At 43.5% G+C, this 21,601-nt stretch overlaps 1 protein-coding gene across 3 annotated transcripts in view; it reads right to left on the bottom strand.

Annotated features, from left to right (window-relative positions):
* The window catches only part of PHACTR2 (phosphatase and actin regulator 2), a 144,727-nt gene that overhangs the window by 84,986 nt on the left and 38,140 nt on the right, over positions 1 to 21,601 (bottom strand). The window contains exon 1 of one of the 3 annotated variants that reach the window (XM_052784578.1): positions 25 to 247. The exons of the other annotated variants lie outside the window; for them this stretch is intronic. Within the exon in view, the coding sequence (XP_052640538.1) occupies positions 25 to 67 (43 nt within the window). The 5' untranslated portion in view covers positions 68 to 247. Of the gene's footprint in view, positions 1 to 24; positions 248 to 21,601 lie in introns of those variants that run through there. 3 annotated transcript variants of the gene reach the window in all.

The raw sequence follows: 21,601 nt of genomic DNA, 5'->3' as shown, positions 1-21,601 counted from the left end.
CCGCCGGCGTCCGCCGCTACTCACCGCCAGCCGGCTCGGGCAGCGTGGAGACCGAGGTCTGGCCCATGGCTTCGCCGGGAGGCGATCACGCCGCCCGCCGGGCGTGCAGCCTCCGCCGCGGCTGCGTCCGGGGGGCCATCTCACTTTTCGCCGGGGCCGCCTTCCCCGCCGCACCGTCCGCCGGCTGGCGGAGGCCGGCTGCTCCGGCTGCGGCCCGGCGGCTGCCTGTCATGCTGCCGGGCTGCCGGTCGGCGCGGGCCCACGGCCGCAGCGCCGCGCCCCCCCCCGGGGCGCCGCCTCGCCCCCGCCCGGCCGCGGAGGGCGGGGGGTTGGGGGCGGGGGGTGGGCTGCGCTCCGCCGCGCCGCTGCCTGCCCGGGTCCCTGCGGCGGGGCAGGGGCACGGCAGGGGCCGCGCGAGTCTTTAGTAAATAAAAAGAAGACAGACAAATCACCCTTAATTATACGGAGACTGGGAAAGACGGGGCTTCACCGGCAAGCCTTCTCGGACTGCTAACCTCCCGAGCCCCTGCCTAACCCCTGCCCTTCTCCCGAGTCCAAAACGTTGGTCCGGGCATGAAATGATTTCCACCCCTTCTCTGAGGGTACAGGGAAAACGTGTGACAGCTGCAGGGAGCGATCCCGACGCCCCGCTCCGAGGCGCTTCCCTGCCGGCAGCAGCGTTCAGGGCTTTGCTGGCGGCAGGGGCGGGCAAGGAACGCGGGGGCACGGCAGGGCAGGGCAGGGCAGCTCCCGGGGTCCTTCCCAGCCCTGCGTTCGCTGTGACACAGGTCTGAAAAAGTGCCCAAGCCTCGCCTCACTCACAGGTGCACAGTCGAAGACAGGACCGCTTTTAATTTCGGAAGAAAGGTGATAGTCTAAGACAGCAGCGTCCAGAGAGCACTCCGCCGTAACAAGTGACGAGAAGGGACGTGATCGCTTGGATAAATTAATGGGGAAGATGGGGAGAAAGAGAGATTGTGCATAGCACAAGGGCAAAAGGAAGAAAGGTTTGTTTTGTTTTTCTTAATGCATAAACGTAATCTAAGCAGCAATACAAGCTTAATGCTAGAGCAAACAGGTAACAGTTGCTAGTGATGAAAAAAAGGAAAAAAGCTCACGTGCCTAATAGCTATTACTATGCACTATCTAGAAACAAGCAGGGAGATGCATATGCATCACAGGAGGACACTCAAGGCTCATCTAAAGAACTTCTATTAGCAAGACATATGGTGAAATTACTCTGGTTTTGAGTGGCCTGGAGGTCCTAGAAGGGTTGGCTGAAGAGATTTCTGACCTGCTGATCTTTGTGTGTGTTGGCACTGTGGTGACGTTTCAGGAGATGGAGAATTGTGTTAGAGTGGGGCCCGTACTCGGGAAGCAAATGGAGCACCACACGCAGCTGCAGTCTGGGTAGCCTGGCATCAGTTACAGGCAGAAGAGATGTGGTCGTCAGCTAATACTCAGTGAATAGAGAAGAATACAACTAACACTAGTCTTCACGTTTTTTTATAGGAAATAGGTCTCGGTAAACAGATCTTTTCTTTCCTCGGTTTATATGATTACATGTTAAATTGCCAGAGGTACGAGCTTGAGTGTAACAGACTTCCGGTAGGTACTTGATTTAGAAAGAGAGAAAAAAGCGAGGACAACACAAAATTAATAAAGCACAAACAGATGAAGAACTAAATGAAAAGCAGACAAATTGTCCAAGGAGCACTAGCATTTAATGAGGGTGTTTCTGTTGGGGAGCTGCAGGGAGTGTTTTCATCAGCAATCTAGAGAAGTATTATTTCAAACAGCTTTAAAAGAGTAAATAAATCACCACCAGCAGCAACTTTAGACAGAGTAAATATTACCAGAGTGATAATGAGGCCAAGGCAGTCACAGAGTTATCTGGATTATTTAATAAACTCAGCTCTTTCAAACAAGTAAGTTTTAATAGGGTCAAAGGAAGGAAAAATGTCAGACTTGCAAGACGGAGCAAGGCAGCCTACAGAGCCAAGGAAAGTTATCTTAGAAAGCTGCTCCATGTAGGGGCTCAGAGAAATTCAACATGAGCTCCTAGTGAGCTAGTGCTGGGACAAAAGGGAGCTGATATTCACATACAGATGTGCAAGTAGGAAAGGGGTAGGTAGAAATCCCATTACATCGTTCCACTTTTTATCTGACTAGAAGTGCTGTCCCATGTCCAGTGTTGTCCGCCCTTTAAAAAACAGTGCTGGATGATGGAAGGCAGCTCAAAAGAGAGCCACAAGATGAGATAGATGGAAAGCGCAGAAAGCTCTCTCCAACAAAAGGCTTGAGGAAGGCTGGTGCCGATGCGCTCGGGAAAGACTGATTTGTGCATTTTAACCTACCGGCGCCTAACAGTACAAAGCGTGGAGTTGAAGACAAGTGAGTGGGGCTCGTACAGAGGCACCAGGCTGAATTACGTGGTGGGAGCTAAGGGGAAGGTAAATGGTCTAACGGTCCCTTCTTCAGCCCAAGGAAAGGCTTTCGGAAGGGTGGCTTACTGAACAACCAACTCCTTTCACTTATTTCTCAGGAGATTTTTTTACCTTGATTACCCACATCTATTTTTTTACCTTCATAAATGATTTTTAAAGGGTTTGTTTTGAGAAACTCGAGTTACCTCTTTGGAGTCACTCATAAACAGGAACATAAAACTGTTCCCGTCTGCCTCTGGTGAATGTCATTAATTTTATCAACGGAATTTGTGTTCCCCTGCTACGTAAAAGCCTAGTTTACAATGCAAAAGTATATATCATCTGTCTGCAACGATTTCTGTGAAGTAATAAACTCCTCAAGGTCAATTCGTAAGCTGAAATAATGATAAAATATCACATCCTCCAGTGTAGTTGAATTAGTTGCCAATTTATTTTGTTTTGATTCTTGTGTTTGGGCTTTTTTCTTTGTAAGTTAACTGATGGTGGTGACTTTCTTTTACATGTTTTCTCTGCAGCCACCTCATTTTAAGGGTCCTGTCTTCATACCTCAGCAATGCTTAGTGGTATGTTGTAGAGCTAATCAGATATGGTTACTGCTTTAGAAAGTAGGGGATGGCAGTTCTAGTAGGGAAGATAAATGTTACCTTATATGACTAACAGATTATAGGCATCGTGTTGTATAGAATAAGAAAATGAAGTTTCTGCTTATAAAAGTTTACCCAAGAGACCAACCTGTAAACAAGAAACAATTTACTTGCATTAGAAAATTTAAAGGTCTTATTAAAGGGATTTTTATTCATGATGTACAAGATACCAGGAGCATCCAATACTACTGTCATAGATTTTTTATTCAGCTTTTGTAAAGTGGGCAAAAATAAATACTTTCTCTTGATCCTGAACAGGGAATGCTAGTTGAATACATAAAATAGTACTGGTCCATACAACAGTTATGTCTCTTTCTGCTTTATTTCCTGCCTAAAGATGCAAAGGGGCAATGTATACATCTCAGACTACTCACAGTCATTAATGAGCATCAAATTAGAAAAAAAAAATAACACTTTTCTGCTTAGATCCTGCTTTTTAAGCCATTTGACTTAACTCAACTGATGACTCACCAATGGGAGGGAATGAACCCTGAATCCTCAACACGGTATGAAAAGACACTTGCCAATGCAACCTATGAGAGAAATTGGACTGTTGAATGCAAACATATATTACATTTCTCCTATGTAGAGCTATATTTATGTAATTGCCGCCACACAGAAGGGATTCTGGCATCCTACTGACATTCCCATAGGAGCATCCACACAAAATACGTACATTTAGTATTCAGTTGTCTGCAGACTTTTATTCTGCAGTATGATAGAGATATTTTAATCTGTGCATTAAATTTCTTGCCATGTTGGAGTTCATGTTTAGGACAGTTAAGAGTTTAAGGATATGATAATGTTTGATAACAACCAATTCTAGCAGAGATTTGAGATTGCAATTATGTAGATAAAATACATTTTTATTGGTTATACATTTTTTTTTTAGGATTTAGACGACTTTATGATCTGTTTGGATGTATATTCCACTCTGCTTTTAAACAACTAATAGGGTAAGACACAAATGGACTGCTCAGCAATTTGAAGTTATTATAGTCTTCTGGGGGTTTTTGGAAATCCGCAACTGCAAGCAAAGCACAAATGGCCTGGGAAGATAAAAGTGAGAATTTCAGGATTAAAATTTCCATGATCATTTTAGCCAGGGCTAATCTTGTACTGAAGGAAATGCTGCAACAAGATGCTAAAACATGAATATGATGTCTTCTATCAGGTGGGGAAGTGGAGGTTCAGCTGATGGGTAGAACAGGTGCCAGTAAGTCGTGCCAGACTGTTCTGACGCAACATCAGCATCAATGGGGTTCCTGGACCGAGTGTCCCAGTTAGATTTCAGATCTCAGTGTCAGTAGTAATACAGCAGTTATCTGATTGCCTCATGCTACGTGCACAGTTCTTCCCTTCTTGTCCCAAGTTATTGTGTTGGGTACTGTTGTGAGTACTGTTAAACAGATAGTCTGCTGTCCCTCAAGAACTAAAATCTTCCACCGAAAGAGGAAGAATAGCTCCTTCATGAACTTCAGCAGTGTTTGTAAAACAAGAATATTGCACTTGTATAAATGGCTGGTATGAGATATCTTCACAGAAAAGAATGTAAGACTTCAAAATTGTTCCCAAGTCAGAATGAAATAATACACACAATAATCTATCATCTCACATATCAAAGAGCAAATTCCTTCCCATCAATAAAGCTTCAAAGACAGCTGCATTTCAGTGTGTTTACTATAGTGGGACAACGAACGGCAATAGATGACCAACAACATGTAGGATGCTGTTGCCCAGTCTTTAGAGTTCTGTAGGCTCACATAAAGTAAAGAGGCATTTTAGAAAGGTGAATTTATACTACTCTTCCTTCAGTCACCAAGATTGATTTACGGCACTAAATATAACAGAAGCTATAAGGAGGGGCTATCACATTTAATCCCAGGATTCATAATGCATTACTGGCAAACGCATTCAACCTTATAATGGGGAAAAAATATTACCCAGCTGCTTATCAAGATAAACCAAGAGGATGGCACTGTGTCCAGAACAGAAATGATCTGGACAGGTCATTTCTTGTGTGGTCCTCCCACCCCTCCACACCCACTCACAGCTCCTGTCAGTGTGCAGAACTGCTGAAAGATGAGCAGCACCGTGTCCTGCAGGTTGCAGAGCTGTACGATTCAGTGAATGAAGCAAAAGTTATGACATGAGCAAACACGAGTAAGAAGCTAAGTAATTTTTTCAGTCATGGATCACACTAAGGTTTATAACAATGACATTGGATTTGTACCTGCCCGTAGAGAACTTACAAAGGGGAAAAGACTGGGGAGGGCACCACCAAAATCAGTTTGCTTGCTTAAGACTAGAACATCAGCTGTGGTTGAGCAAAAAGCTAATTCTGTTTTCTGGGAAACTGAATGCAGTTCTTAAACAAGCACTGTCAAAATAAAATCACAGGCCATATTCATGAATTATATTGCCATTGTATTGGGAATTTAGGCCACTTCCTTTTAATAACCAGGGACTTTTGTAATGACCCTAAATTATTCTCTCATTTGGAAATATTGTAAAATATTTTTATGTCCTTTATTACTTTTAATGGCTCCACAATGCTGTGTTCTTGCCAGTGTCACCTCCCATTTCCAATGCATGAGTATAGCGCAAAAAAAGGAATTTGAAATCTTGTTTAAAAAAGAGGCTGTTGTCTTTGTGAGTGATCATCACAAGTCTTCTTCCCTCAAAAAAACCCACTGTACATACTATCTACATACTAGAATGGAAGGCATCTACACAGAATAACTAACTGAGAGGAGCTTCTGTAGTTCAGTCTCTAAATTTGGAAGCTAGGGGTTCAAAGCCTTGGACCAGAGGAGTTAATATGCAAATGAGGGCTATTCCAATTAAAACATATAGCAGGCATTTCTTGGATGGGATTTGCTCGTTCAGATTAAGACTGCACTGGGAGACTGGTAGTGAGGCCCTTACCTATGGAAGATCTGAGGCGCTCAGAGTTGTTTAGTATTCAGGTGATCTCAACTCCTGTTTCAGTGTCTGTTCTTATTTATCCTTACCAGCTCTTTGCCATCACAGCCAGGAAAAGAGCACAGCTGGACAAACTCATTCCTGGTGATTTGGCGTTGACCGGTTTTCCTTCTTCTCACAAATTATCTGCAAATAGGTTATGCACTTGCAAAATTGTTTGCTACTCTAAATTATTCACCATAACAGTTTGTGAGCCAGTTTCGGACACTGGGAAGCAGGTAAACAATTCATGGCAACAGCAGTTCAATAATTTATTATCCAGGCTGCGTGCTAGGTGCCTTCAGCCGTGGGCCTCTCTTTGTGCTCTCTGACTCAGGGGTGCTATCTGTACCTAGATGAAACTTCCACAATAGCTGCATCAATATGATTTTAAATGGTTAGTAATGAATGCTTATAGATCTGCTCCTGTGGGTTTATCATCTGATCTGTGATTTCTGGTGTACCCTTTAACTTAATGTTACTCTTGCCTATATTGAGTAACTGCTTGGCAAGTTGTTCTAGGAAAGACTTCTACAGACTTGAACATTGCAAGTATGTTGAAAAATCTCCGTTTTCATTTTAATAACAGTTTGCAGTTTCTTGTGGCACTGAGCTTTTAAAGTAATTCACATAACGTGTGCAGTTGAAAGGCAGAAAATAGAAGGAAGATGGTCCCAACACAAACATTTCGGGCATCATGGAGAGCAGATCTACCTGTCTCCTGCGCATGCTCCTCGGCTTCAGAAACTGCCCTGCTCCCCCACTGCGCTTTCTTCTAACATTCAATTTCTACACACTTCATCTCTACCCCAGTTCTGTTCCACAATATCTTTCAAAAGTTTTCCTTCCCTAATGTTCCTCTAAGGCAAATTCTAAAACTTTATATCCCTCTGAGTTCTTTGACTTTTTCTCCATCCCACGGTTGTTGCTAATGTTTGTTTACTTCCCTTGGGAAGATCTGGAGTCAGTTCCCTTACTTTGCTTCAGCAAGCCTGGCCTATGCAGGAACCTTCCTTTTCTCACAGACCTAGAGTATTTCACTAATCATTTGGGGTATTATTACTTTCACATCTACTGTTTTAAAAGTTATTGGCTGCCTAAGGACTTAGGAAGTAAGTAGCAGAAGTGGTGTAATCCAGGTTTTGGAGAACTCCTTGTGCAAGATTATGAAAGGTGAGCAAATGAAAGATTCAGACCCTGATTAATCAGACCCTTCTGACACTAACAGTCTTGGGCTTTTTTAATTTGAATTTACTGAAAATCAATACACTATGAGAAATATGTGTTCTTCAGGGCAAGGATCTTGTAGTCTTCTTTTAAGAAGGGCAAAGCATTGTGCAGTTGATGCTGGAAAAAGCTACTTTCTGTCTTTGTTTAAAGCACCAAGGGGAACTGACATACTGGATCACATTGTGTCCCTAACCCTAGACCAGATATTCCTGAAAAAAGTTAAAGAACCCCCCAGTAGATGGCATGACATATTACCCAAAGTCTGTAAGGTCCCACCCTAGTACTTAATAATTTAAATGTTACAGTCCTGGTTTAAATTTTAAACTTTAAATTTTCAAAAGCTCTTCTACATGTTTATGATTCTTAATAACAAGAACTCTTGATACTAATGTTGTTCATACATGATCATTTCCTTTGTGCCTCATGCTGACACCTTGATCCCAGCTCCTCCTGTTGCGTTGCGTTTCGCCGTGCCATGGCAAAGCCGTAACAGTACAGGACAGCATTTCCTTTCCAGGCAGAAAATAACCATCAGAAACTTTCCAATCAGGCATGTGTTTGTCACCAGATATCAATTTTGTCCAGGGTTCCAGATTTATGATGAAAGACAAAAAGGACTACATTAAAAATTATAAATAGCATTCTGCCTGTCCTAGTTCAAGCCACTGGGGAAGTAGAAAGCAATGGCGTAAAAGCGACATGCCAGAGCGTAGAGTTCCTCAAGAGTCGGGTTTCTGCCAGGTTTTCAAAGGCTTTAGCTGCTGCAAGTTCGTATCGGGAGTTACAATAAACAGAGTGGACTGGCCACTGATACAACCTGGCGTGTCCCCAGCAGCGAAAATGAAGTAGTACAGCTAAAAGCAGCTGGAGGTCTGTTCTTACTGCGGGACACCACCTTTCCTCCTCCACCTCTTCTCTCAAGGCCTGTTGCGCCTTTCGTTGCATTCACCATAGCAGTGGTCACAGCACTGGAGCTCCCTAATTCATCATTTCAAGGAAAGGCTCCCACCAGCTGGACTGGCTCCCTTCAGGCACTTTTTCTCTCTCCCATCTGGGCTTAATGGCAGCCTCCAGATGCCTCTTGGCTGCTGCTCCTGCAGCAAAGCCCAATTATCCGGGAAAACTTCTGCGCCCTCCAGCCTGTCCAGCAGTGCCTCCTCGCTTCAGAGAAGTCAGCCATGATACTAGTCCAGCTGCACTAACCATTTTCCTTAGGAAAACACAGCTTTCTGCTCTTCAGGGCATGTGTGGCGGTTGCTGGCTGCGGCTTTCCCTCTACGGCTCCAAGCTCCTTAATGAATCACTGCTTTTTGGCACCGGAGCAAAATAAACACATCATTTTGGATGCCTTTGCCAAATGTATGTACACTTAGAGCAGGTTTTGAACGATAGAAAGTGAAAGGTTTAATGAAATGTGCAGGCTGCATAGCTAAAGGTTGCAAAAAAGCCAGAAAATGTGAATCTGAAGGTCACAATAGTACTGTCAGCCCAATAGTCGTTCACATCTTGTATATTTTCTAGAACACATGGAGGGGAATTACCACTAGTGTATCATCAGCTACAGCTCTCACCAGGAAAAACCAGTAATAGAAAGCAGCATAGGGGTGCAGGATCACTCATCGTCATGACGGTTGGATGCCTACCTCTTTCTTTCCTCTTCTGTTTGTTAACAGATTCAGTGTAACTACACATAGCACAGCAGATTTTTACAGTGATGCTTCCTAGCCTATGTGAAGGGGAAAAAAAGACAGACATCAACAAAATATTTGGCAGGCATGCTGAATGAAGTTTCTCAGTTGCTTGAGCCAGTTGTGTGTACATACCCTGTCATGCACTTTGGTTCTTTTAAAGTGCCTGAGCCTGGCCATGACTTCAACACATCCATTTGCTGTTGCTGACTTGAGTGACAATTGAGAAAAAGTTTCAAAAGTGTTTGGCACAACTGTTCATCTAGTTCCTCTCCATTCAGATTTTAGAATGAATTTAAATGTATTGTTGGACTATAATTAGCTCTGAAGGGCAGAAGACCACAGGGGACCGGTTCTTTCCTCTTTAAATGGGCAGCTGTAAAGACACTACCTTAAACAATATCCTAAATGCCAGCAAAGTTTGAAACCTGGACCCGTGCCTAATTAACTGCCAAAAATCAGAATGACCTCTGCCTTTGGCAAATCAAAGTCATTCCCTATGAAGCTGGTTTACTACAGAAATCTCTAGACCAAAATACAAGTTTCAGCCTTCAGTTTCATTTCCCCCTGTGTTTCTACTACTATGAAAATGTGGACTTTTTTTTTTACCCTACTAGGAAAATGCATTTTTTCCACTCTCCCATGACTCAAAAACATCTGAAAGATTCTTCCTCCAAGCTTAAGAAAAAGAGGGGGGGGAAACTTCACCTTTTGGCAAAGATACAGAATGGAAATTTTTGACTCAAAAGAGGTTTTTCAAAATAAAGTAAAATATAAGCAGCATGCGAAAACAAGGCGTTATAATGGAAACTACTTTCATAGCCAGCTCTAAAGTAAGCACTGCTGTTCCAGAGACACATGGTACTGATGCAAACATTGGTTTGAGGCCAAAACCCCTAGCATGCTAGTGGAATCCGGAAGCACTACAATATTAAATACACCTCAAAATATATGTCAGACATCTCCCTGTGTCTGTTCCACTTACTCTGCACAGCACAACACTATACACTTAATTCATCAGTGTCTTCAGAATAAGAGAATAAGAGGCCGGTGGCGGACGTGCTCTCCTTTCCTTGGGCTGGGTTCTTTCCTGCATGATGCTCCCCAAACGGTCTTCTGCAAGACCAGGCTTATTATTCCCATTTTGCAAATGTTGAGCCAATATCCACTTTCCATCTGCAGCACTTATACATCATCTATTATTACAGTGTGTGAGCACCCCTCACTGGTCCTAGGGAAGTGTTATTATCCCCAAGGTAGGATTTCCACATTTCATCTGGAGTGATGGGGGAGGGAGGATGCTACAAAAGGCATGAGGGCATCCTGCTCAGCTGCACTCCTCCTTGGCAGACTCTTCCTGCTATCTTCGACCTGCTTCTTCCAGCTGCTCCAAGGCAGTTGGCCTGGCCTGGTCCTCGGCAGTTTTCTATCATGGAAAAACCTCTTTTTGCACCTACCACAATTACAGCTACAGTGCTTGGCCTGCATCTTTGCCGATTTATTAGAAAAGCCCACGACTTGTTGAAAGTGTCCTAATCAAAGGTGTAAAATGAATCTTCTGCTTTTGTGCAGCCTGGCTTTTCTGCAGATTTGTGACTTTTGCTTACAGTTCATGTCTCGCAATAAAATGCAAACACTGACTGAAGGCTTCCCCAGGAGTGGGGCTGGTGTAGGATCCCCCTCTGCCACCTGAATTCTCCCGAGGTTTGACCGGGAGCAGACCTGCCGGCTCTGTTGGGGTCTGTCTGGCTGCAGGCACACACAAGCACTAGCAGAGCACCGACTCGGGCTGCTTCTCTTCTGCCCGGTCTGGTGCCAGCTCCTCACAGGGCTCAAGAGCTGTGGTTAGAGGCCACTGTCCTGGAGCATTGTTGTACAAGCCCGTTTCCCTCGGGAAGGCAGACCAAAACCTCTGGTTTGGTGCCTCCAAGCACGTGCGTGCAGCTGCATCTACCTGCTGGCCCTAGGACAGACCCAGGCTCAGCCAGGACCAATTTCATGCTTATATGCACGCCAACCACCTCCCTCCCTTCCCAGCAGTTGTTTGGGCGTTTTGTTTTGAGCCTTCAGAATCAGCCGCTGTCTTTCGTTCTCCAAACTGGATGTAGTTTTCTTCTTAATAGGTTTTACATACCATTCTTTTCTAAAGGCATCCTTGATGTTGGGAAACATATCATCCCTGTTTAACTTCCATATGACCAAGTGCATTGCTATGGATGGGGAGGGTTATAAAGGGTCAGGTTTTGCACCCTTGCAAACGTGCTGTAAGGGAATTCTGATCTAGTAACCTGCTAACGTCTCCCTGGAGAAGGCTGCTTGTAATGAGGCAAAAAGCCTGGTGAGCTTTGCCTCAAGCTCCTCCCATACACGTGGCATTTGGTCTCTACATGGCAATTGTTTAAATCGAGTGTCAATCTGTGGGTCTTATTTTGCTTTTTAAATTCTCATGCGTCATTCATTTGCTTGCTGGTGGCCAGGGGAACCAGCGTGCTTTAACCACGCTAGTCCTGGGGGGGGGGGTTGTGCCGATCCAGATCGTGTTTAGCTCAGGTTCATTCAGTTGCAAAACCCACACATAAGGAAACCAAACCCATTATATGAACTAAAGCAGGAATGCCATATGGTTCTTGTGAAAAGTGCTTTTATCAAGACTAAACATCAATATTACACTTTTTTCTAACTACCTGCTTAATACAGCAGATCATTAATGCAGCACATTTATTTAGTTAAAATGAACAAATTTCATTAAATTAAAATTCAGCAGCTTTAAAGCCAGATGGGCTGCAGGGGGAAAAAATGCAGAGACTTTTAAAGCTAATGTAAATGTAATGTTATTGTTTTCAGCTACAATCCAATTAAATCGGGCTGACAGAAGCTTTCACAGAAATGCCCAGGAAGATAACTTCTCTGTGAGGAAAATCCATTTAAAAGAAATAGTACTTCAGATATTTTTATGGTTCTGTGGCTCGCTGAATTACATTCCTGTATAGAAGCCACAAAGCTGATGTGGGAGAGCCAGTAATAAGACCTTCACTAGTATGTTACTTACTGGGAGAAAAAGGACTTAATTTTACAGTGCTTATTGTAAGTATTTGAGTGTAGAAAAAAATTAACCCAAGACGACCCATTGCCAAAGGAAGAAAAGACACATTTCTAAACCCGTGACTTGCCCAGGGAGCCCTGACAGCCTGCTCCGCAGTCCCCGGCATCACTGGGAGCCAGGCTGCAATGCCAAGCACCCTCTAAAACCCCGGGTCGGTGCAAGGTGCAGCCCCATGCCATGCGGGAGTGCCTTCAGGGACACCGCAAATAGCATCCACTGGGCTCTCTGGCTGCAAGGCAGATGCCTTTGGTTGTGGGGTACGATCCCCAAAATCCAGCTTGGCATAATGCTTCAGTATTTTCTGTAAAGTCACTTAGAGAACTATGCTATCTGGTGTAGGATTCTCCTGTCACTGGGGTATGCAAACACTAGCCACCTTATTTGATAGGTCTTAATGGTGTTAAGAGGAGGAAAAAAAAAAAAAAAAAAAGATACCCACTCCATTTCTTTTTAAACTGTTACCCTTTCCAGAAAAACTGAGACAGTTCCTTGCATGTTAGCTGTGTACCACAGTAGTTGTCTTCTCCCAGAACAGTAAGCAAAAGTCTATATAAAGTCTCGCCTACACATGTGATGTACCAGGAGGGAGGGTGGTCCTAAGCATTCTCAAGCACAGATCCCACTCAAACTCCTAAAATACAACGTAAGTTGTCAAGAGTCTTCGTTTTCCCATGAACAGCACAGTAAATATGAACCGCAACCTTGCTTCACACATGGTGATAAAACCCAGTGCCTGTAAATTTATGAATTTAGCTGGCAGTCATTAAGTATATTATGTGGAGGTCAGCTAGATGGTCCCTTCTTTCTTTGTTCCTTGTATTTAATGATCCATGGCTGGAGACATGCTGAAAACTTTCAGAATGTTTTACAATGTATTTATGCGACTGAGAAGTGTGTCCTGTGCTTTCCATCCCCATTATCCTGACATGCTGAACATAAATCAGAGTGCAGTGTGCAGAATTAGCATTTGAGGAAAGCACAGAGCAGCTTTTTTTTTTTTTTTTATGTATACAGAGAAAATACTTATTCCTTTCTCAAGTAGCCCCTAAGAGAGATCACCTTTTGGTCGAGGGATGAAACAGGACCACCTGTTTTGCGCAGCTGAATTCCACAGAAGCCAAATGTCTCAGCATGGGATATTACACCTGGATCCAGGCAGACTTCCATTCAATTCAAGTACCAAAGTATGGTTAACATCACATTATGTTGTCAAGGGTCAAATCACCACAGCTCAAACTAATCAAAGTTAATTTTTTCAAAGGTACAGAAATTTAACCCTTGCTCAGCACTCTACTAGGTCCTGGCCTCACAAGGCAGGTCATGTCTATGGACAAGGGCTGGATCAGTTTAAGTAAAATCATTTATAAAGTCAATGTATTTAGACTCATGCATATCTGTGTATAGATATGCTAAAGTGATGCGAGTCAGTTGAATGTTGACCCAGGTAAAAAGGTGCACATTTTTTGTGTGGCCAGCACCACTGAAAACTTTCTCGGTGCACAGATGTTTGTGTTAAAACATCCTATTAATCCTATGAAATTTTTAGGAGTCTGAATAAGAGTTGCAGCAGAGAGACCTTGTGCAGTTCAAATCCATGGACTGGAAGAGGTACAGAAAAGAAAATATATCAGAGATCTATTTACCAGTCTAATAGAAAGAAAATTAAATATCTGAATTTTAAGGTATTCTGTTATTAAACTAGTAGGTGAAAAATTATGGTGCAGGCAGCCTATACAAATCTGGCATTTCCTTATATGATAAATATTAGGTGATTTTATAAATAATTTTCCCCATCAAGTTGACTAAGCTAATATAAGGTAACTGGATCCACAACTCATGCAAGGCATTTTCTGTTTGTATAAGTTGTCTAGTAACATTGCGTAACTAATGGACCATAACACCTTATTAAGAAAAATCCATACCCTTTCTGATGTTATTTTAGGCTTGCCTGTCTGTTAATTTTTACATTGAATGCAATTTGTCTGCCTGGAGGGGCCTTTCTGACTGCAAACCCTTCCAAGTGCCATGACATTATGTACCTCCCAGGTTAATGCTCACTAAAAGCTGAGCCAGTCTAAAGGACAAAAGAAAACCCAGAATATGAGGAGCGTGACCTCTCCACAGACAGAACATTTACAGGCATATGTCTGCATATACAGTCATATTAGTCTACTGCTAACAGCCTGGTACTGAACTGCCAAAATCAGACGTCATTCAGCTCCTCTTTGGTGCTCTTCCACTGAAGTCACTAAAATGTATTTCACTCACAATCAGTTTTATACCTAATATATTACAAACTCGCCAGTGCAGTAAATAACCATAATACTTCAGCACATGTGCAGTGATGTGGCCACACAGGAGCTCCAGGTCTCCCCGTTTTCCCTGGCAAGGTACTTAATCAGCATTTGTATTGGCTCACACACCACATGAGGCCTCAAGCTCTGTATTTTTCACATACCTGAAAAATCTTATCCCCATTACAACTGCAATCAAGCCTTTATGAAAGCTCTACTATCAACATCAGACTATGCCTTTTTAGAGAAGAAATTTATGGACATAATTGCCAAATCACAAAATAGCTGAAGAGAAAGCAAGCATCATGTGTCCTTAGGTATATAATCCATTTCTTCATGGAAGTTTCCAATTCTGAGGGTTAGAGCAAAATTCCATGTGCTCGGTCTTACCCTATTTGTCATCTTGTGCATTTTTGACCAGCCCTTAAAAAGCTGGCACATTTTATTACAGTAGAACTCAGTCTAAGAAACCTGAACACGTGTTCATGCTTCACTGCTCACTGGTTATTAAGATAATCTGCAGGAAACAACATCACAATAGGGCATTGTTTGTGAATGTGAGCAAAAGGTTACAACAACAGCCTGCACCCAGACCTGACTTCTTGACTCCCATTCCCTTTGTGTGGTGTGTGTGGTAGCTGTTTCCATTACAGTCAAAGTATTTTCTGCCATTTGTTGCAGCCCAGAAGAGAACAAGGTATAGGAGGAGCACATTTGTCTGGAAAACACCGGGTAGTTGGAACAGTGTGCTCGATGGGAGGTGACCAGCTATGGTGTAAAGCAGATCTTGGGCTCCTCATCCTCACAGCATTTGACTACCTCAGAGCACCCAGCAAACAGATCTGCTAACAGGCATAACCTAGGGGGTAACAGGATAGTTGTGTGAGAAATTATTCCCTTCTACAGAAATGTGGTTGGATCCACAAACACTCAGTTCCACAGTCCTCAACCCCTTCCTTCACTGCTGCCTAACCACACAGGCACCAGAATTACTTGCACATTGAAGCTCTAATCCTTGGAAACTAAATGTCCACTATGGGGTACCACCACAGGGGTCTGCACTGTAGCAATGCCACGTTAGCACTTACACTGTTGGGTAAATGGTGTCCAGTCCCTTTTAAAGAGTCCTGGAGAGCAGCCTGAAGACTGCGCTTTTTGGGGAGCCTGTGTGTTTTCAAGTGATACCAGGCTGTCAAAAGAATGCATGTTTGAGGGGAAAAAAGCTTATCCTCTCTCCTCAGGGTCTCCACTCCCAAGGGATGAGCCTAGATAACACAGTGCTGGGTAGTGAGGTACCCTGTCATTTGTGTTACAGGGGCTCTCTTTCCAGACCAAATCCCACACAAGACTGGGATATAGATGGAGGGGACCCTTTCTGTCCATCCATGCAGTAGCTTGGTCAGGACACAGAACGGTTTGGGGGGTCTTGACTCAATCCTCTTTTCTGCCTGCAGGGATTAATTCCTGCTTCTCCAACCTTCCAACAGCCAAACCAACCAGATCTGTTTGCTGGTATAGTATAAATATTTGGGGAGTTTTGTCCTGTCAGCTTGGGATTGGGGGAAACACTGGTGATGCTTTTGCATAAAGAATAAAGCAATGTCGGCACCTCTCTATAGCATGGTGGCATTGGGCTGAGCTCTTTTTTCTAGTCCTCTTTCCAAAAAAAAAAAACAAAACCCAAAAGAAAAGAAAAAAAGTGCTTCACCATTTTGAGTAGTTAGTGAGTAGGACAGGTGAGTGCCCTAATCAGAAGGCTGTATTATCCTACACACAGTCTATTTAAGGCTTAATGAACTGCTTGTTATTTTAGGCACCATGGAGTTTGCAGACCCTGGCTGCATGCTCCAACGACAGCATTAATCCTCACCACAACCTGTCCTGCTGCCTCCAGCTCTTTTGTCCCAAGGGGCCTCTCCTGGCAGGGGGTGCCCTGTGGTGTTGAATTCTTAGGTGCCACCCAAAGAAAGACATCATAAACTGAAGGACAGGACTTAAAGTTTCCTCTTGATGTTTTTTTGAAAAATAAAATTTAAGAAAACTATCTCTCACTGGAGCACAGAGGAGAGAACCACACCACTTGCATAAAGCAATGGTAATATGACTGGAAAGTGTTGCCTTGCAGTATGAAGAGCAGCACCAGCAATTTGCCTCTGAAACAGCCAGATTCAGCCAGTGAACCCTTCCTACTAGGCAAAACACCAAAGCAGTTTTTAACCATGGTCTTCACTGCAGCCCTGTATGAGTTCCAGCTACATTGTCAGGCTGACAGTGACACAGGAATGAGGATGGTGCCTGATTTCAGAGATGCTGGAATAATGCCAAAATCTGCCCTTCACTGGTGCAAGTGGAGATAAATGACTTAATTGGTTCTGGCTTACCCCCACCAGCCCCACTCGCTAGTACTTACCACATAAAAGAAACATGAGTTAAGGCATTGTACAGGAACTGTGGCTGGTGCTGACTCTGGGATGATGAGAAAGAACTGAGCATCTTTCATTTAACTACACGTGCACTGAAAAACAGTATAATGGCCATTATTTCAACAAGCTTTTCTCCCGCTGAGGAGTCAGGGTAGCCAAGGCTTGTATGTGTCAGTGTTGCCATACCGTAGTGTCCGACAGGCAGCAATTAAGGCAGATGCAGCTAGCTCCAGTGGAAACAGAGCTTTTATTAAAGCTGGAAGGAGGAATTCTGAGTGTTGATTAGGAAGCATCCTGCTGGAGGCTTTCTAACACCTGGGACCCCTCATTTCCAGCCTTTTTAGCAGTTTGGCTGCTTTAAGTTGTGCAATATAGTTTTTCCCTGCTGCTAGTCAATAATTACCTTCCTTTTTCTAAACTGAAATATATTCAGAATCACCCATTACCAATATTTTAATGTAAAATATATATATACACACACATAATATATACACATATTACAGTTCCCAACAATGTACTTCTACAGATAGATCTTCATGATATTTAGTCATAAGTGGGAACGAAGAGGTCCAAACTAGTATTTTCCAGTAAGAAGCACTGAGACAGTTTTCTTTGTAGGATTATTATAGTTAGAAAGCTGCAAAGGGATTTTAGGGTGAGGTGCAAAGGAGGTTCAGAATGTTAAGAAATTTGCTTTCATCAGTCTTTCACAGTGACTCAGATTGCTTAGTTACAAGGCTTTCCTGAATCCTCTCTAGATTTTTGTGTTTCAAGGAAGACATGGGACACCAAAGATTACCTAATATCTCAGGAGCAGTCACTCTAGTGCTCAAGCCAGAGTAAGACAACATCTTTCAATGTTGCAAATACATTTAAAGAGTGCATTAGCTCTTTGGGACAGAGCTCATCAGCTGAACACGTGCTTCCAGCATAATGCTATTATTATGCAAGTATCTTTCAAAATCACTGCTTTTCAACACTGAGCCTCCCAATCTGTAACTATGACCTAATTAATTTTCGCACTGACTATATGGCCTTTCATTTGTCCATACTGAATGCATTGGTTTCTCGCCTAAAAATAGTTTTATATTTTCTTGCTAGTCAGTGCTAGTAGCACCATACAGCCTGGAGCAAAGAACCAATTCTTGCTGGATACCTCCGGAATCACACCTGATGGGTGGCAGTGATTCCCAAAATACACTTGTATTTTGAAGCCTGGCATAACCCATTTGATACATAACATATTGGTTTCTTTTCATTCTAGGTTCTACACAGCAGAACCAAGCCAAACAGCTTCTAGCGCAGCAAGATAGATGTATGAAATAATTCCCTCAAACCTGTTTTTCCTCCAACCCATGTTAATTAGAATTATTTGTATTCAATCTCTCCATTTTTTCTGGCTCAGTCCCTGTATCATCTGTTCCACATTTTTGCCTGGGACTGATGTCAGGCTCACCAGCTAATGACTACCAGTCTACCTCATTTACTCCCTTTAAAAATTGTTACAACACAGATTAATAATAATTTCTTTAAAAGCATGCAGTTCTCTCACAAGGGAGACCAAGGGGGTACATGGTGTGCCCTACCTGGTTACCCTCAGAAGAGGAATGATTCTGAGCCCAGGTAACTCATTGCCTTCCCAGGCCACAAACAGAAGGCCAGAAAGCTCTGCCAGCTCCAACTCTGGGCTACAAACCAAACGGCAGCTCTGTGCCTTTGTGTGGCCAACTGTCTGCAGCTCTTCTGTAGTGCTCTCCTGGCCACTACTATATACTAACACATCTTGCAACAGGCTGGGACCCCCCTGCCTCCCTACCCTAGTTGCATCCCTCCCCTACATGTATAGGAAAGGTCCACCTAGCCCAGCACTCCAGCTCCAACAGCGTCCTGAAGCACTGCAGACTTTCCACAGGCCCTGTGCTGCGGCTGAATATCACCCACGCAGGTCAGTCCTCTGCATGCCGAAGAGCGCGTTGTTTTGCTTGGGAAACATTTTTGCTCCCATGTGTTTGCAGTGCTTCCTGAGCCGCATAAAGAACGTGATGTGGCCATCCATAAATATTATGAGAAGACAGCTTGTTCTATAAATGAATACGTAACAGAATTTGATTTAACGTAATGTTCACTGAAATAGGAGTTAAAAATTGGGAGCACAGTGGAAGTACTGATATGCTTTTTAAGGATGGTAAAAATCTTGGACTAGTCATCTTTGACACAGCAAAATCTGAAATAACTGAGGGACCACTTCTCAGCTGTGCAAAGTGCTTTTATACCAATTGTTAAGAACCTCCAATTTCCAACATTTGGGTCTAGCCAGTGTGACCAGGGAGCTGGCAAGGAGGGAAATCATGAGGCGCATGAAAACTTTCTTTGCTTTTGCTCTCAGCTGAGAAGCAGCCCAGTTTGATACAGGCAAGTGTTCTCTTCCTATTTTGTTTCTGTGTTTCTAGAAACCAAACTGCTGTTAAGATCTCACCCATTGCCCCTTCCAAATAACATGAGACAGCCAATGGATGACCCATGGTGGAAGCAGTCTGAACCAACAATGCATATGCTGTCTTACCAGTACTAAAGCTGAACTCAGAAGACTCAGGCAAACACTGGATTTGAGCACAGCAGCCTACTTTCATAGCATCAGTTGCAGAACTGGAGCTCTGGTGCATTGTGCATAGCACAACCAGGGGAAGTACAGAAAATAAGTACTCCAAATTCCTCTGCAAAGCCACAGGAAAGCTTTACTGTTGCCAAGCTACTAATATTGTCAAAATACTTGTTTTCCTTTTTCGTTCTGCCCATAATACAGTGTGACTGTGAAAATGGGCAGAAGGGGGAAAAAAAAAAAAGAAAAGAAACCCCAGTGATACAGATTCACACTAAGCATGCAGTCCAGCATGGGAACGTGAAAGTGAAGGGGACCACAGGAGTTATCAGGACCAATCCAACACAGTAGCAGGCAATAGATGCTTTGCTGCAGGAAGCACCACTTTTGCATCCTACGGATGCTTAGGTGCTTCCCGATAAGCTGTAAAAAGGCAAAGGTGCAAAAGACAAGTGTGGTGTGCCAGAAGCAGAGAAAAGGAGAGCCTGAGGTCACACAGCTCCATCTGCAATGTGCTGAGAAGTTTATTTGTGTTGCTTTTTCAGGCAAGCACATATCGGCTGTCTTTCACAACCGTGGCAACCCTCTTCTCCATTAGCAGTCTGATGTACTACTTGAGGTAGCACTTATTGGTCTGGGGAAAAAGCTTAAAGGCAGAGCAGAGGAAAAGGAGATCACAGACAAGAGGCAGCAATGCCACAAAAGCGTGGTTAAATGCTGATCATAGGAATGATGCTAACTTCTGCTTTCACCTTGTTCACCCTGAGGGTAGTCCTCTGAAATGGCTGTGCAACCTATCTGCATCCAGAAGAGGTACACAAACACTTGGGAGCCACCTGCTCTATGAGATGAAAAAGCTGAATTTGCCCTCAAGCCTTCAAATTTAGATTAAAAAAACCCAAAGAAATCTGGCTGTGATTGCAAGCAGCTATAAGGGAAACTTATCTCAGAGCAATCTACCTCAGTCGAGCCTTTCATGTCCCTGAATTAGCAAGCCATTGCATCAAGCAGACAACAGTTAACAGCATGTTTCTCCATCACAACAGGCAACGGGACTTCAGGGAGAAACAGACTTCACTGATGCATGCACAGCATTACTAAAGCAGTGGAAAACCACTACTCTCAGAAAAGTGCTCTTAAACAGTAGCTGTACAAACTGCTCCCTCGCTCAAGCGGCAGACCATTAGTTGCTTCACCTGCAGTGCAGAAGAAAGAGCAAGGCAGGCTACCGCCTGAGAGAGGAAGGGGACCCCACCGCTGTTCTTCTTATTCCTCCCTGGGAGAAGGGAACATTTTTGGATGGGAAGATGGAAGTACCACTGGCTATTCTTCCTCCTTCAGCATTTCAAAACAAGACTCTCAACATTGCTGAGCAGCACATCTATTTTGCCAATATTATACCTTCCTGCTCTACTTTGCAGACAAGTTTCCTGAACTACAGTATTAAAGAATATACACAACACTTATGGAACTTGAGAATTTGCAAATGTGACGACAAACTTGCATGCAAATGAAGAGCTATGTGTACAGCTATTCCATCTCCTGTAGTATTTGTGTTGAAGAATCAAGACCCAGAGCGAAAACAATGAACATTAATAGATACATTATTTTGAACCGGAGTACAGTAACATAATATAATTGAATGATCATCACCTTCAGATGTTGCTGACATTGCAAAGTAAATTGTTCACCTTAAGGGACCTCAAAATCTTGCTTAACACTTCATCACAGTTAATTTGGCCCCAGAACTTCCCACATGTAGGTAAGAAAGTATTTTTCCCCCACTATCTAGACTATCTAACCTCGGAAATTGCCACGATGCCCTCACACAGCACTGTGCAAACTTCTGCTTCTAAAAAAGACAGGTAATTCTTCAGCATGGATGGCACCTCCAAAACCATGGGCAGGGTTGGGCTCTGAGGCCTGTTTGCATCAATTAACATCACAGTGTTCAAAGATCCTCCAGCTAAAACTAGAAAACCTGTGTCCGGAGCTGGATGCCATGCAGATAGACACTGCATCACATCTAACCCGAGCTGGCTAACCAGTTTGGGTGCGGCCACAAGTACTGATGTGACTACGCTGTTTACTGGTTCAGATTAATGTTTGCCAGGCAAAAGGCACCACACCATATAAACATGCTCAGAGCTAGCTCCAGAACCTCTGGCATGGCACTGGTTACACAGAGCAGACATGGCATTTGTGGGGC

Source organism: Harpia harpyja, chromosome 4 (genome assembly GCF_026419915.1).
Source record: "Harpia harpyja isolate bHarHar1 chromosome 4, bHarHar1 primary haplotype, whole genome shotgun sequence".
Taxonomy (NCBI): Eukaryota; Metazoa; Chordata; class Aves; order Accipitriformes; family Accipitridae; genus Harpia; species Harpia harpyja.
The sequence above is the reverse complement of the archived record's forward strand: the minus strand, read 5'-3'. Positions and strand labels throughout refer to the sequence as shown.